The sequence below is a fragment of the Eufriesea mexicana genome, unplaced genomic scaffold (genome assembly GCF_001483705.2).
Source record: "Eufriesea mexicana isolate 0111107269 unplaced genomic scaffold, ASM148370v2 scaffold395, whole genome shotgun sequence".
Taxonomy (NCBI): Eukaryota; Metazoa; Arthropoda; class Insecta; order Hymenoptera; family Apidae; genus Eufriesea; species Eufriesea mexicana.
In genome coordinates, this window is record NW_016908583.1 from 1,116,632 (window position 1) to 1,130,776 (window position 14,145).

General features: G+C 27.9%; 4 protein-coding genes across 6 annotated transcripts; 3 read left to right on the forward strand and 1 right to left on the reverse strand.

Moving 5' to 3' along the window:
- Positions 1-972: 972 nt before the first annotated feature.
- On the reverse strand, positions 973-5,925 carry Bre1 (E3 ubiquitin-protein ligase Bre1). 3 transcript variants are annotated; one of them, XM_017896842.1, is made up of 16 exons: positions 5,753-5,925; positions 5,472-5,645; positions 4,759-4,945; positions 4,489-4,677; positions 4,277-4,398; positions 3,970-4,206; positions 3,752-3,877; positions 3,356-3,529; positions 3,012-3,269; positions 2,791-2,922; positions 2,427-2,695; positions 2,195-2,348; positions 2,004-2,117; positions 1,524-1,908; positions 1,353-1,447; positions 973-1,254 (listed from the first exon to the last, which is right to left on the reverse strand). In XM_017896842.1, the coding sequence occupies exons 2-16, from the start codon at positions 5,619-5,621 to the stop codon at positions 973-975; spliced, it is 2,874 nt and encodes a 957-aa protein (XP_017752331.1). In that variant the 5' UTR covers positions 5,622-5,645; positions 5,753-5,925. The 3 variants fall into 3 exon arrangements, with proteins under 3 accessions (XP_017752331.1, XP_017752330.1, XP_017752332.1); XM_017896841.1 differs by having other exon boundaries at positions 1,524-1,926; XM_017896843.1 differs by lacking the exon at positions 3,752-3,877 and having other exon boundaries at positions 1,524-1,926.
- Positions 5,926-6,384: 459 nt separating this feature from the next.
- Tektin-C (Tektin C) lies at positions 6,385-8,321 on the forward strand. The gene is made up of 6 exons (XM_017896880.1): positions 6,385-6,580; positions 6,693-6,983; positions 7,070-7,342; positions 7,442-7,664; positions 7,870-8,088; positions 8,184-8,321. Exons 1-6 carry the CDS (start codon positions 6,468-6,470, stop codon positions 8,319-8,321), a joined length of 1,257 nt encoding a protein of 418 aa, XP_017752369.1. The 5' UTR covers positions 6,385-6,467.
- A 367-nt stretch (positions 8,322-8,688) lies between these two features.
- LOC108545293 (F-box only protein 21-like) lies at positions 8,689-9,515 on the forward strand. The gene is made up of 2 exons (XM_017896827.1): positions 8,689-9,105; positions 9,455-9,515. Exons 1-2 carry the CDS (start codon positions 8,939-8,941, stop codon positions 9,513-9,515), a joined length of 228 nt encoding a protein of 75 aa, XP_017752316.1. The 5' UTR covers positions 8,689-8,938.
- Positions 9,516-10,331: 816 nt separating this feature from the next.
- LOC108545310 (F-box only protein 21) lies at positions 10,332-13,505 on the forward strand. The gene is made up of 9 exons (XM_017896854.1): positions 10,332-10,747; positions 11,097-11,369; positions 11,472-11,907; positions 12,004-12,134; positions 12,302-12,452; positions 12,531-12,740; positions 12,813-12,899; positions 12,996-13,221; positions 13,308-13,505. Exons 1-9 carry the CDS (start codon positions 10,581-10,583, stop codon positions 13,466-13,468), a joined length of 1,842 nt encoding a protein of 613 aa, XP_017752343.1. The 5' UTR covers positions 10,332-10,580; the 3' UTR covers positions 13,469-13,505.
- The last annotated feature ends 640 nt before the right edge of the window (positions 13,506-14,145 follow it).

Genomic DNA, 14,145 nt, shown 5'->3' on the forward strand with positions numbered 1-14,145 from the left:
AATATTGTAAATTACATCATTTAACGATGATCAGCATTCTATTTTTACATTTAATCTTATTTTCTTAAATCAACATTTATATAGATAGCAGTATGTGATATATACTAGTAATATTTTCATTTCCGCGTTTCGTAAAACTGAAATGTTTACTAACAAAAGTAGAAAAAGATGACACTATATTAGGCACAATATAAAAGAATATTTCAAATGAAGAAATAAAGATTTCTAAATTAAGCATTTTTTTCTACTTTTTGCGTACTCTCTAGGGTTTCGTTATAATAAATTATGTCTCTAGCTCTTTAACATTTCAGTCATTCAGGAAAGATAGTATCAAATGATTCTTATGAAACTAAAACTTCTTCGATATCTTAAATAAGAACTTTTTATAAAATAATAATTGTCAAACAAATATCTTCATTTCTTCATGAAATTACGGTACTTTGAATGTCTATTTATAATATATTACAATATATCTACTATTTCTTATCATTTTTAATCATTCTTAAAAATTCAATCTATATTTTAATTCAAATATTCCTAACTTTGTGACTAAATTCCATCCAAGCTGAATTTTAGGACTAATAAAATTATAATACATTTCACTGTTTTAGTATTCTGTTCATTGTGCTACCGTCAAAGAAAGGAAAAAGACACCTTTTACAAGATTTGACTTTATATGAGATCAGAACTTATGAAAATTATACTTGGTTCAGCGAAGTCACCACAAACTAATTAAAAAATGCTGCACTGTTTTTTTTTATATTACATTTGACGAAATAGTAGCAATTTTTTACATACTTTGTTTCTTTTCAGCCTCTTCTCTTCGTATGTGCAATTATATTTTTCTTTTTCCAATGATCATGATAATAAATAGAAAGTATAAGAAAAAATGCACATCATAACAGTAAGAAAGATTTACACAATTGAATTAAGAGACATCACATGAATTTTAATAATCTAAACTTTCCTTCTTCATGTGGAGAGGTATAAACGATGATAATCGTTAGCTCCAAAAGCGCAATTACATTTTGGACATTTTCGTTGCCTAGTCTCGTACCGTGTACGTAAACAATCCCAACAGAATACGTGAAAACATTTTGTTAGAACCGCGTCTTTACGTTTAACTTTACAAGAAGGACAAGTAAGCGTTTCTTTATATTCTCGAAGTTCCTCAGCCATTACTTCATCCAACGTTTCAGCAAGTTCTATCTTCTTCATTCTTTCAACTTTGCGTCTTAATTGAGCTATTTCTTCCTGTGGTAAAACATTATAGTATTAGCGATAGATTAATTAAACTACATTTCATCTAATTAAATTTCATATAATTTGATTATTTAATAAATCAATTTTACCTGTAATCTTTTTGTTTTGTATGCTTCTGCTTCCAAAGAACTAGTTTTTTCAGCTACAACTTGTTGTGCTTCTTTCATCTGTGAATGGTATTTTTCTAAACAAGATAACGTTAAAAATACATAAAGATATCGATATAAAATAATTAATAGTTTTTTAAATAAATCTTTTACCGAGATGAAGTTTTAAGTCAGCTGCAGATTGAGCGCTCTCAATAGCTTTACGTTTATGCATTTCCATTGCCTGTTGTCTCAAAGCTAATTCTTTTTCAACAGTAGCAAGCGAATTTTGTAAGAGGCGCTCTTTTTCTTCTAATTTACGAACGACGACGTTTGCAGCTTCAACTTGTGTTGTTAAAGTAGAAACTTGTTCTTTTAAAACGTCTTTCTCTTCTCGAGCCAATTTATGTAATTGATTACTTTTGATCCTTTCTGTCATAAGCTTAAAATTCGCGTCATCTTTTTCACGTAATTGTTGAATTAGTCTAGAATTCTGTTCTTGCATATCTTCAAAAGCTTGTCCAGTTACTTCCATTTCATTTAAAAGAGCTTCCTCCTCCTGAAACCACACACAATTCTGTTTAGCATTACCAATAGTTCACAATTTTAAATAAGATTCATGTTTTATAAAATTTATCAAATATATAAAGTTACCTGCTTTTGCGAAGCAACTTGACGCTGTAGAGTGTATGCTTGTTCTTCTAATTTTTTAATTTTTATTTGTGCATCTTCATCTGCCAACTTCTTACGTTCTTCTCGTTTACTTTCCTAAAGATAATAAACTTATTATTAAAATCTTTAAAAATAAGAGATTCTTAATTAAAAGTTTATTTATAAATATGTACTTGAATTTTCTTTATCTGTTGGCGTAATTCATCCAATTCTGCCCTTGTTTTTCGTTCAGCTGCCATTAGTTGTACTTTGTCTCTTTGTTCTTTTCCGACACCTTTGTACATATCTAATAATAATTTCATTTCTTTCATTTCATTCACAGCCTTTCTACAATTAAAGCAATCAAGTGGAGATAATGAATAAATATAAATTAATAATTAATATAAGTATGTATATAGGACATACTTAAGTTGTGCTTTTAGATCTCTAACTAGTTCTGATTCCGCTACTTTCGTATCTTTGGCACGATGAGCAGGATCGCGATGTTCAGTTTTAATCGCTTCTTTCTTTATATCTTTTTCACGTTTAATGTCCTTCTCTTTCTTTAAAGTTGGAGAAGTTAAGGTTAAAGAATCCGGAGTGCCTTTATTTCCTTCTCCTTCTCCAACTTCGATAGTTTCTACTTCTTCTTCTCCAGATTCTCTTTTTATTGAAACTCCACTTTCTTCCTTTATCTATATTAATGCAAACATTTATCATCTATATATTTAAAAAATCATTTTTATAATATACTGTAAGAATATACACTCATTTAAGTAATCTATTATACCTGTGTAGAACCTGGAAGAGAATTCGATGCATCTTCTTCTTTTCCACTGCCATCGGAATTATTACCTTCTTTATTTTCCTGAGATGTTTGTTGACCCAATTTAGTTGTCAATTCTTCAATTTCTTTCTTTAACTAATGATAAAGTACGGATATCAACTATACATTTTTTTAATTCTTTTAATTATTCTCTTTAAAAAATTTAATATTAATGATATACATACTTTCGGAATTTCTGATGAAGCTTCTTTATATTTTCGCTTATAACGATGAACTTCACCTTTAAGTTGTTGATTGTGATTTTGCAAAGATGTAATGAGATGTCTCATTTCTCGATTTATCGGTCCTGTTTGTTCGTTTGCCGCTAAATTTTGTTCGAATTCAATTCTTAACATTTCATATTCCTTTCGTAATTGAGCTAAAACATCTTCTAGTTGTATGCATTCTCCTCGTAATTTCTTTTGTGCCATTAATTCTTCACTCTAAAGATATTAATAACTTAATATAACTTTTATATAACTTAATACAAAAAAAAAAAGAAAAAGAAAAGTATATAAAGTATACTTACCTCCATCATTTCAATATGACGTAAATGAGCGTTTTTACTGGACTGCAATTGCTGACGGGCGTCATCTAATTGAGTTTTTAATTGCATCGATTCATTGTATAGTACAGAGAATTGTGATTGCAAACATTTATATTCTGTTGTCTCAACAATTACGGATTCAGGAAGTTGTCGTATCTGCAAATATAAAATATTTTTCAAAATAAAACCAATATTTGAACATAATATCAAAATAGTCTTTCCATTTGAATTTTTTACGTGTACTTTATTCGAATATAAAGAAGTAAAACACAAGAAACCAGCGAAAGCAAATACAACATGAGTATTTATTGCACAGGATATTAATTTACATTCTATACTGAGCGCTATAAAAATGCGTACAAAAACCAAAGAACTCACATCCATTTTTAATTTTTCTACTTCTTTCAATGCATCGCGATGTTGTTGATGCAGTTTATCTAATTCTTGTAACCTGTTATTAGCTAGCTCTCTGGTTTCTTCCAATTCTCTTTGCAAATCTTCGAGCTATAACAACGCAAAAATTAAATATACTGACTTTAATTGAACATCAGTATACAACAAAATATAATAGTTATTCATTGTAAAGCATATTATACCTTTGTTTGTGATACACTTGATGCAACTAGGGTATTAGGTTTATTACTTCCTTTTTCATCTGAACCATGTATTTGTTGGAATGCTTTTAGTTTCTCAATTGCTTCTCCAAGATGATGTTCCAATTTATCATTGCGTGCTCGTACTTTATTTAGTTCATATTGAAGATCATCCACTTGATTACGAAGTTCTGCAGCAAGTGTATCTTTTCCTGTTATGGTATCTTGTAATTCTGACATCTATGACAAAATAAACTTATTACTACATAATTAAAAATAAAGTTCATTACAATAAATATACTTAGTTTACCTTTAATGATATGGTATGGTATTTTTCATGAAGTTGTATATTTATTGCTTGAAGATTCCTATTTTCCATTTGTATTTCAGCATTTGCTCTACGCACAACTTCATCAATGTTAGGTGCTTCTTCTAAAATGTCATTTTTTATTTTACTATATTATTTTTGTTTTTCAATACATTATTTTTATTTTTATTTTTCAACATATTAAAATAAAGTACCTCCATCAAACTCTCCTTTAAGTGCAAGAGTAATCTTTTCATTTCTTTGAGAGAGACGGTCAAATGCCTGTACAACTTTAGAAACTGCACGTTTGGATACTTGAACACGGTTTGCTAATTTATCATCTAGTTCTTCTTTGTCCCATGATGAAAGCTGCATGAGAAATGATGTTGTAGCTTCACTTTCATCTATAATTATACATTGACACTTTCATTACAAGTTACAGGTATCTAAACATTTAATAAATGTACTTCACTATTTTCTTTTACTTTTATTTTCTGATTCATCAGCTGTTTCAGCATCAAATCTCTGAAGTAATACGCGTATATCTTCATTTAATTGATTCCAATAACGATTAACAACATTAAGCACTGCATCATCTTGCATTTGCCGTTTTTCCAACTGCTCAATTCGTTGCCTTAATTCTGCCTCTACTCTATGACGTTGCTCTAATCTCTAAAAGATCAAAATAACATAATATAAAAATATTAAATATAATTTTTCATTTTAAATTAACAAAAATATGAAAAAGATAACTAACTAAAAAAATCATTTTTTATTTATTATAATTAAATAGTTAGAATTTTTAAAAGATAATGATATAATATTAAAGTATCAAACTATTTACAACAAAAATTTACAATGTTATCTAAACTAATACACTGTTTCTGTTCATCGATTCATCATAAGATGCATTTCATATTAACAATAAGACACAACTAGTTATGGAACAATACTACCACATGCTTACATAATAAATTAACTTTATATATTATTAATGAAGTTTTTTCAAAACAATATATACATTTATAGTAGATAGTTACAAAATAACATACAATATTTGGAATTATAAGAAACAACATTTTAGGTTTTATGAAAAAATTGATATGTTGAAATGTAACATTTCATGGGTAATATTTTTCGAACATTGCAAATTTACACACATTTTTGTAAATGTATAATAACATATTTGAGAACTAACCTGGGCCAATTTTTTATTTTGAAACTGTAAAACTTTCATGTCCATTTCCTCGAGGGTTGAAATAGGTCCGATTAAAATCGGTTCGAATTGAACTTTTTTAATAGGTGGCTGGGAACCAGAATCCCCACTATCTGCAGGTCGCTTTGACATTTTGCCGCAAGCGTTTTTCTCTTTCTGAAAAGCCAAACGTGAAAAATTTTTAAAGCAAGAAGCGAATACTTTGTACCTGATTTATCGTTCACAGCCTCTGAAATTTTGTTATTGATCAAAAGAATTCGTACCTCGAAACGTGTACTAATAACTCCAGCAATCCTCTCAGCAAATACCTTACAGTTTCAATATCACTATGTCATTTTTAGACCTCTAAAACCTGTCGAAAAGAGCACTCTTTCGACAGATCTTTACATTTTAATGAAAACGGTCGACAAAAAGTACGTGCTTATAACGGAAGCCGCCATTGTATCACGGCGTTGCATACGCGGCAAATCAAAAAATAACGCGAAAACATCGACATTCACCGTGGCTACAAACTTCAGGTAGACGAGAAACACAGTTACCACTTACATTCCCATTTCAATTCTTAATTATACTGTAAGTCCATCTGACGTATACTGAGTGAACCAAAAGGATAGATAACATCACTTATTATCATGCCGATTAAAAAAAGAGTGCAAATTAATAGTAACGTAATACCTTATGAATTAATGTATGTAAAAGTTAAATTCATATTTAAATCATACTTTTTTATTTAATCTAAAAATAGTCTATTTAATAATTAATATAAAATACACGATTTATTTCCTTATAGACAGTATGTTTGCATAATGCTTAATATTTAATTTCTCTGTTACAAATGAATTAAAAGAAATCAATTTCTAATAGGTTAAACGTTTCTATAGAAACTGTTCTTGTACTGACTCATCCATATATAGATCAAACCTATGAACCCGCCACTTTAAAAGAACACTATTTCTTTGGCTGCACAACATTTTGCTGATGTACAACAGCAAACCGAAAAATAAAATGCTGAACAATCGCGCACCTGCATTAGTTCCTCCACCTCCACTGAAATTTACATTGCATCAATGGCATCTAAATAATCACCACAGGTATGAATATCCAATTAAAGAAAAAAAATAATATCAAATGTTTCCTATTTCATTAAATTCACTACTAAAAAGAAAAAAATTATACATAAAAATTATTTTTTAAATAAATCAGGTATCGATGTTCGGAAGCACAGCAAGAATTAGCAGATCGATTACTTAATGAATCCCAACGTGTTTGCGAATTAAGTTCTGAGACAGTGCGAAATAATAAGGAAGAAACAGATCATAAATTAAAAGAAAAAATTGAAGATATTGAATTTCATAAGGAGGAACTACTACATATAAGAAAAGATGTTCTTCTTGAAGTTGATGCTTTATCGATGTATAAGGAGCGTATTATGGACGCTCTATCATCTGTGAGAAAAAACGCTCTTGTTATTTGCGAAAAATGCCTCATTTTTAGGTCAGATTTACGAATCCAACACCATAGCTAATAGTGATTTTAATTTTTTATAAAAATAAAATGTTTAAAAATCATTTTAATTACAGAGAACATAGATTAGGAATTGATTTAGTTCACGATGATATTGAAAAAGAATTATTAAAGGAGTGTGAAGTGATTAAAAACGTTGAAAATTTATTAGTTCGAACCCTAGAACAAACTCAAGAACAAATACGTCGGTTAAAAGCAACCCTTTACTACATGGACCACGAACTTGGGGATAAAGAAAATAACTTATGTATCGACAAGCATAATTTATCTTTGAAAGAAACTAGTTTAAATTTAAGCATTTATCATGGCACTTCACGACTTGATCCATCGTAGGTATCACTTCTATTATTTCTTCCATTTTTCTGAACATCAATTTTGTTTAAGTTCATCAAGTTTTATATTAAAAAAAATGTTTTCTATATATTAAGAACTATCGAGTTAAACGAATGGGAAATACAGACTAATAATAATATTATCTCCGCTTCGAAAGAGGTAAATAGCGCTCGACCACTGCGTTGTTATATCGATACAATCATAAAACAAGCGATCGATGATCTAAACGAACAGAAAAATGCTACTGATGATGCTTTTAGAAGTCGCATTGCAGAAACGAAAGAAGCGAAAATCAAATTAGAATTACAGCACTCTGAGGTGCGTGCTATTAAAATAATTAAATGATTTATTTTGCATAATTTATTCAAAAATTATAAAAATGATCGGTAATATATATTTATATATACATGAATATCATAATGTGCTGGCTAATTGAAATGTATGTAAATCGTTGAATTGCTTAGTATAATTATAGTTTATTAAAAAAAATATTTAGAAATATAAAATATTTATATATATATAGGTAATGCGGCAAGCAGCAGAAATGAAACAAAATATTACGCGTATAGAGAAATCAATCGTGGAAAAAGAAAGCTTTTTAGCTTTAGCACATACGAGACTTGGTAATCGTTGTCAAAGACCAGGATTAGAACTTACACGAGATTTGGTCGAAACTAATCTTGTAAAAGAAGTACATGATTTACATGATGTCGTGTCAAAATTACAAGGCACTATGTTCGAGGTTCATGTTTTACGTTTTCTACAATTTATCATTTCGTCATTTAATCGTAGATGATAATGGTAATATAATTGTTCAATCAACATCTATTATTTTAGGCTCAAGCATCATTGCGTTATTTACTGAAAACACAAATTCAAATCGAAGAAGATATCAATGTTAAAACAAATACATTAAAAATTGATGAAGTCGATTGTATGACTCTTCGTCAAAGTATGGATTATCACGTATATTAAATTAATTAAAGTTAAATAATGTTATTGAAATTTATATATAACAAAATATAGCAAACAATGTGAAGCAGTATTTTTTTGTAATTAGAATATTAATTTATTACCTAAATTAGCAACATTATTCTTTACAAAAAATAGAATTATACCAAAATTATCGTACATAAAAAAGAGAATTAAATATTTCTTTATATAACTTGGAATTAGATACATCGGATTTCAACAAGATAAGTAATAATTTATGTCACAGGTATCATATATATATCTTTCTCTAGTTTATCAAATGTACTTTAATAAAGAACTACTATTGGAAGTTCGTGTATTGACGTAGAAAAGAATATAGCTCCCATTGGTTAATACTTATAACCTCCTGCAACTGGCTGGTTGACTATTGCCATTATGTGGTAGTGTTTTATCTAAAAGTAACAGTATTAGTGCGGTTTTCCCCCCTGTTCGCGTCACTTTGTGAATGTGTCAACTTCTGTATTCTTGACAAAAGCTCTCGACGTGAGGCAGTGTAATGACAGATGCATATTGGAAATACGTCCCACACAATTTCATGATTGTGTCTTACGTGTAGGAAATTCAATTTAATCTCACATTATAAAGAAAAATTGTAAGAAATGGCAAGTGACGCAATAATCTTACTACCTGCAGAAATAATTGTGTGCATTTTGGAAGACAAAAGTCTCGACTTTTCTGATGTAGCTAATTTCAGTTTAACATGCAGAAGTTTGTACAAAATTGTCAACGAAAGTAATAAACTTTGGAAGATTAAATTTTTTCAAAGGTATACTATTTGTTACTTTGAACAACAAAAAATTATTGCTAAAATAAAAAATTAAACGACTTATACTCATTGTTAGCCTTAAATGATTAAAATTTTTATATTTATTTAGAGTACCATGACATTTATAATTAATTTTAAATCAAACAAACTTGTTTTATATTATTGATACAAGTAAATGAAACACAAATAGTTATTTTAATTTGAAATATAAATTCTTATATATGTACTATTTATAAATTATGCTTGCAAAGATTATAAGCATAAAATATTTTATAATTTAAACAGTCTTTTTATCAGTGTTTTTATTTTAAGCACTTATAATTTTATTTTATTTTTTTTTGTATGATAGATGGCCACATTTAAAAGAAGTATATCATACAAGCATGGAATTAGAGGACCAAATAAAGTAATGCGGCAAGCAGCAGAAATGAAACAAAATATTACGCGTATAGAGAAATCAATCGTGGAAAAAGAAAGCTTTTTAGCTTTAGCACATACGAGACTTGGTAATCGTTGTCAAAGACCAGGATTAGAACTTACACGAGATTTGGTCGAAACTAATCTTGTAAAAGAAGTACATGATTTACATGATGTCGTGTCAAAATTACAAGGCACTATGTTCGAGGTTCATGTTTTACGTTTTCTACAATTTATCATTTCGTCATTTAATCGTAGATGATAATGGTAATATAATTGTTCAATCAACATCTATTATTTTAGGCTCAAGCATCATTGCGTTATTTACTGAAAACACAAATTCAAATCGAAGAAGATATCAATGTTAAAACAAATACATTAAAAATTGATGAAGTCGATTGTATGACTCTTCGTCAAAGTATGGATTATCACGTATATTAAATTAATTAAAGTTAAATAATGTTATTGAAATTTATATATAACAAAATATAGCAAACAATGTGAAGCAGTATTTTTTTGTAATTAGAATATTAATTTATTACCTAAATTAGCAACATTATTCTTTACAAAAAATAGAATTATACCAAAATTATCGTACATAAAAAAGAGAATTAAATATTTCTTTATATAACTTGGAATTAGATACATCGGATTTCAACAAGATAAGTAATAATTTATGTCACAGGTATCATATATATATCTTTCTCTAGTTTATCAAATGTACTTTAATAAAGAACTACTATTGGAAGTTCGTGTATTGACGTAGAAAAGAATATAGCTCCCATTGGTTAATACTTATAACCTCCTGCAACTGGCTGGTTGACTATTGCCATTATGTGGTAGTGTTTTATCTAAAAGTAACAGTATTAGTGCGGTTTTCCCCCCTGTTCGCGTCACTTTGTGAATGTGTCAACTTCTGTATTCTTGACAAAAGCTCTCGACGTGAGGCAGTGTAATGACAGATGCATATTGGAAATACGTCCCACACAATTTCATGATTGTGTCTTACGTGTAGGAAATTCAATTTAATCTCACATTATAAAGAAAAATTGTAAGAAATGGCAAGTGACGCAATAATCTTACTACCTGCAGAAATAATTGTGTGCATTTTGGAAGACAAAAGTCTCGACTTTTCTGATGTAGCTAATTTCAGTTTAACATGCAGAAGTTTGTACAAAATTGTCAACGAAAGTAATAAACTTTGGAAGATTAAATTTTTTCAAAGGTATACTATTTGTTACTTTGAACAACAAAAAATTATTGCTAAAATAAAAAATTAAACGACTTATACTCATTGTTAGCCTTAAATGATTAAAATTTTTATATTTATTTAGAGTACCATGACATTTATAATTAATTTTAAATCAAACAAACTTGTTTTATATTATTGATACAAGTAAATGAAACACAAATAGTTATTTTAATTTGAAATATAAATTCTTATATATGTACTATTTATAAATTATGCTTGCAAAGATTATAAGCATAAAATATTTTATAATTTAAACAGTCTTTTTATCAGTGTTTTTATTTTAAGCACTTATAATTTTATTTTATTTTTTTTTGTATGATAGATGGCCACATTTAAAAGAAGTATATCATACAAGCATGGAATTAGAGGACCAAATAATAAATTGGAAAGAAGAAATAAAAGATAGTTTGGATGTTAGATCCAAATTGCTTTTTCATTTATCCTGTATGTCCAGTAAACATTATACAAAGGAAGAATTATCTAATTCTGAATTTAAAGAATTTGATGCTTTGTTTTGTTTAAAAGAAGGTGTTCATCCTTTAACGTATTATTTTCTAATAGACGAACTTGTTAGCTTAATTAAACGCCCGGCTATGTAAGTACATCAATGATAAATATATTTTATATTAGAACTTAATAAGTAATTTAATTTAATGGTTAATTTATTTGAGTAATAATATGTCATAAATTTCTATAGAAACAGCAATTTAACACATAGATATTATGCGCTCAAAGTTGTTAGATATTTGAAACAAACCCATTTGAAGAGTGAGTGGCTAAAATTTATATCTCTACCACCAAAACAACAAACTTTAGAACGTGGTGCAACTCTTGTAGCTCAATGGAGTCAACCAGAAAAACATGTGTCATACCTAGCAATATCATCATTATTAGATAATATTGCAGAACAAACTAAACAGCTACTCAGAGAACAATATCCAGCACATTCTATATTTTCAGTTCCAACAGAGAGATTTATCTTTTGGAAAAATAATATTATTGATGATAATCAATGGAATATTTCAGAAACAAGACAAATAACAGATGCATTATGCAAAATATTATTTGAAAAATTAGGTTTCTATGGAAATAATGAAATGTATTATTCTTTGGAAAATTCATTTATAGATCAGGTAAGTCATGAATAACTATTATAAAAAATAAAGTAGATAACAGATTATGTTACATCATAAAATAAATTCTAAATATACATATCATTTCTTTATTAGGTTTTGGAACGTAGATGTGGGATTCCTATAACTTTAGCAATAGTATTTGAAAGTGTTGCCCGAAGACTTGGTATACGTTGTGAGCCTGTTAGTTTTCCATCTCATTTCTTGTTACGATGGAAGGAAACATAGTAAGTCTCTAGTTAATATAAATATGATTTATAATTAATGAATATAATCATTTCAAACTTATGTAATTAAAATTTAGTAATTTTAATCTAATTAAATAAATTATTTGATTTTGAGTTTCATATATATTATTTGTTTTTTTTCATTATTACTATATGTTTTGTTTCAGTGATCCAGAATTTATGGATACAGAAAATTTTTATATTGATGTCTTTAATGGTGGTCAATTTCTAACTAAGAAAAGTTGTCCTAGAATTGGTGGTGTTTCAAAATGTCCAATAGAAAAATATAATGTTCATAAGGCTGCAACTGCTATAGAGGTTTATAGTTTCTTTGAATTGTGTGTCATTGCTCTACATTCTTCTTTGAATGTATAATATAACAGCAATTTTTAACAGGTAGTAACAAGAATGGCAAATAATTTGGAAATAGCTGCTAGGCAACATATTCATGCAAATGGTAGAACTGCAACGTTACGCTCTGTTCTTGAACTTCAATATATGATACAACCTAATGATGCAAACACAATTTTACAATTAGGTCGAATATATACCTTGGGATATATGGATTTAACTGAACTAGCAAAAATATTAGAAAATGCGGTGAAGGTATTTTATGAAATTAATGTGTGTTACAAAGATAATCATATTTGCATCAAATTTTTTTATTCAAATTTTTAGAACTTAGAGTTAATGTCAAGAGGACAGGCAAATATTATTTCACAAGCATTTCTAGCGCTTCAATGTCAAAAAAAATTAAAACCTAAGGTAAGTTTAATACTAAAATTTGTTAAAACTTTCAAACAATAATAATTTGTATTGCAAATATCTATAAGTGATTTGTGTTTCATGCATTTTATTCAGAAAGAAGTGAAACCAAAAAGAAGAACTCCAAATGTAAAATATGCAGTAGGATTGATAATGAGACACAAAATATTTAGATACTTGTGTGTAATAACAGGGTGGGATGTTCATTTTATGGAGACCACAGAATGGAGAAGTGAAATGAATGTAGATGAACTGGGAAGTGCAAATCAACCATTTTATAATATATTGGTAAATGATGGATCATGGCATTATGTGGCTCAAGGTAACATATTATTTATTACTGATAAATTTATTTTATGTAAGAAGAAAAACAAAATATTTTTAAGTAACATATGTATTTATTATTAGAAAATTTAGTACTGGCCCCCAATCCAGAATGGGTAAATCATTATGCAATTGGTAGGTATTTTTACAAGTTTAGTGGTACTCACTATATACCTAATGAAGAAAAAGCAAGAGAATATCCAGAAGATGAACAAATTTGTAACGAACTACTTGTTACAATTTAATTTCCTTTGCGGGAATACAAGATAATAGTAAGATAAAACAATTATTTTTTCCTTATTATATATCCTATGCATAATACTAAAAAAAATCATATTTTCATTTTATCAGGTAGTCTATACTTTAATCTTTTTACTTTAAACAATTTTTAAATATTTACTGTAAACAAAAAAGTAAAAAAACGATATATATAAAACTTTATTTAGTGAAGCATAAGACTTGTACAAATTATCATGTGTCTAATTCTCTCATATATATATATATATATACACATACACACACTACTGACATCTCAGATATTGTTTATTATATATGTAATGATGCTGTATAAGTATTCTAAAAACTTTGAGCTCTTTCTGACTCTTAACCCTATTTATGTGATATAGATATGTATGAATGTATTTATTATGTATAATAAGAGTTAGAAATGATTCGTGTTTTAACATTTTGTTATACAAGTATCATGCAAATATAATAAGCGCCAAATTTCAATTACAAACAGTAATTAAGTCATATATTTCTTTTATAAAATTTATATCGCTAATGGGTAATATCTGAACACAATGTAATTTAAAATTGTTTAAAGTTATTTATGTATTATCATGTTATTCATATATTGTTAGTGGAAATAATATTGTGCATTGGTAAACTAAAGTTGTAAATAAGGATACTTAGTGATTTG

What these genes read in the sequence shown, in the direction of transcription:
- Tektin-C (XM_017896880.1), top strand. Translation starts at nt 6,468, where the DNA reads ATGTACAACAGCAAACCGAAAAATAAAATGCTGAACAATCGCGCACCT. An exon ending in CATCTAAATAATCACCACAG is followed by an intron (nt 6,581 to 6,692) that starts GTATGAATATCC and finishes TAAATAAATCAG; the next exon opens with GTATCGATGTTCGGAAGCAC. An exon ending in GAAAAATGCCTCATTTTTAG is followed by an intron (nt 6,984 to 7,069) that starts GTCAGATTTACG and finishes TTTTAATTACAG; the next exon opens with AGAACATAGATTAGGAATTG.
- LOC108545293 (XM_017896827.1), top strand. Translation starts at nt 8,939, where the DNA reads ATGGCAAGTGACGCAATAATCTTACTACCTGCAGAAATAATTGTGTGC. An exon ending in AAGATTAAATTTTTTCAAAG is followed by an intron (nt 9,106 to 9,454) that starts GTATACTATTTG and finishes TTTGTATGATAG; the next exon opens with ATGGCCACATTTAAAAGAAG.
- LOC108545310 (XM_017896854.1), top strand. Translation starts at nt 10,581, where the DNA reads ATGGCAAGTGACGCAATAATCTTACTACCTGCAGAAATAATTGTGTGC. An exon ending in TATTAGAAAATGCGGTGAAG is followed by an intron (nt 12,741 to 12,812) that starts GTATTTTATGAA and finishes TCAAATTTTTAG; the next exon opens with AACTTAGAGTTAATGTCAAG. An exon ending in ATGGCATTATGTGGCTCAAG is followed by an intron (nt 13,222 to 13,307) that starts GTAACATATTAT and finishes ATTTATTATTAG; the next exon opens with AAAATTTAGTACTGGCCCCC.
- Bre1 (XM_017896841.1), bottom strand. Translation starts at nt 5,621, where the DNA reads ATGTCAAAGCGACCTGCAGATAGTGGGGATTCTGGTTCCCAGCCACCT. An exon ending in CTCTTCCAGGTTCTACACAG is followed by an intron (nt 2,696 to 2,790) that starts GTATAATAGATT and finishes GCATTAATATAG; the next exon opens with ATAAAGGAAGAAAGTGGAGT. An exon ending in GATCTAAAAGCACAACTTAA is followed by an intron (nt 2,349 to 2,426) that starts GTATGTCCTATA and finishes CTTTAATTGTAG; the next exon opens with AAAGGCTGTGAATGAAATGA.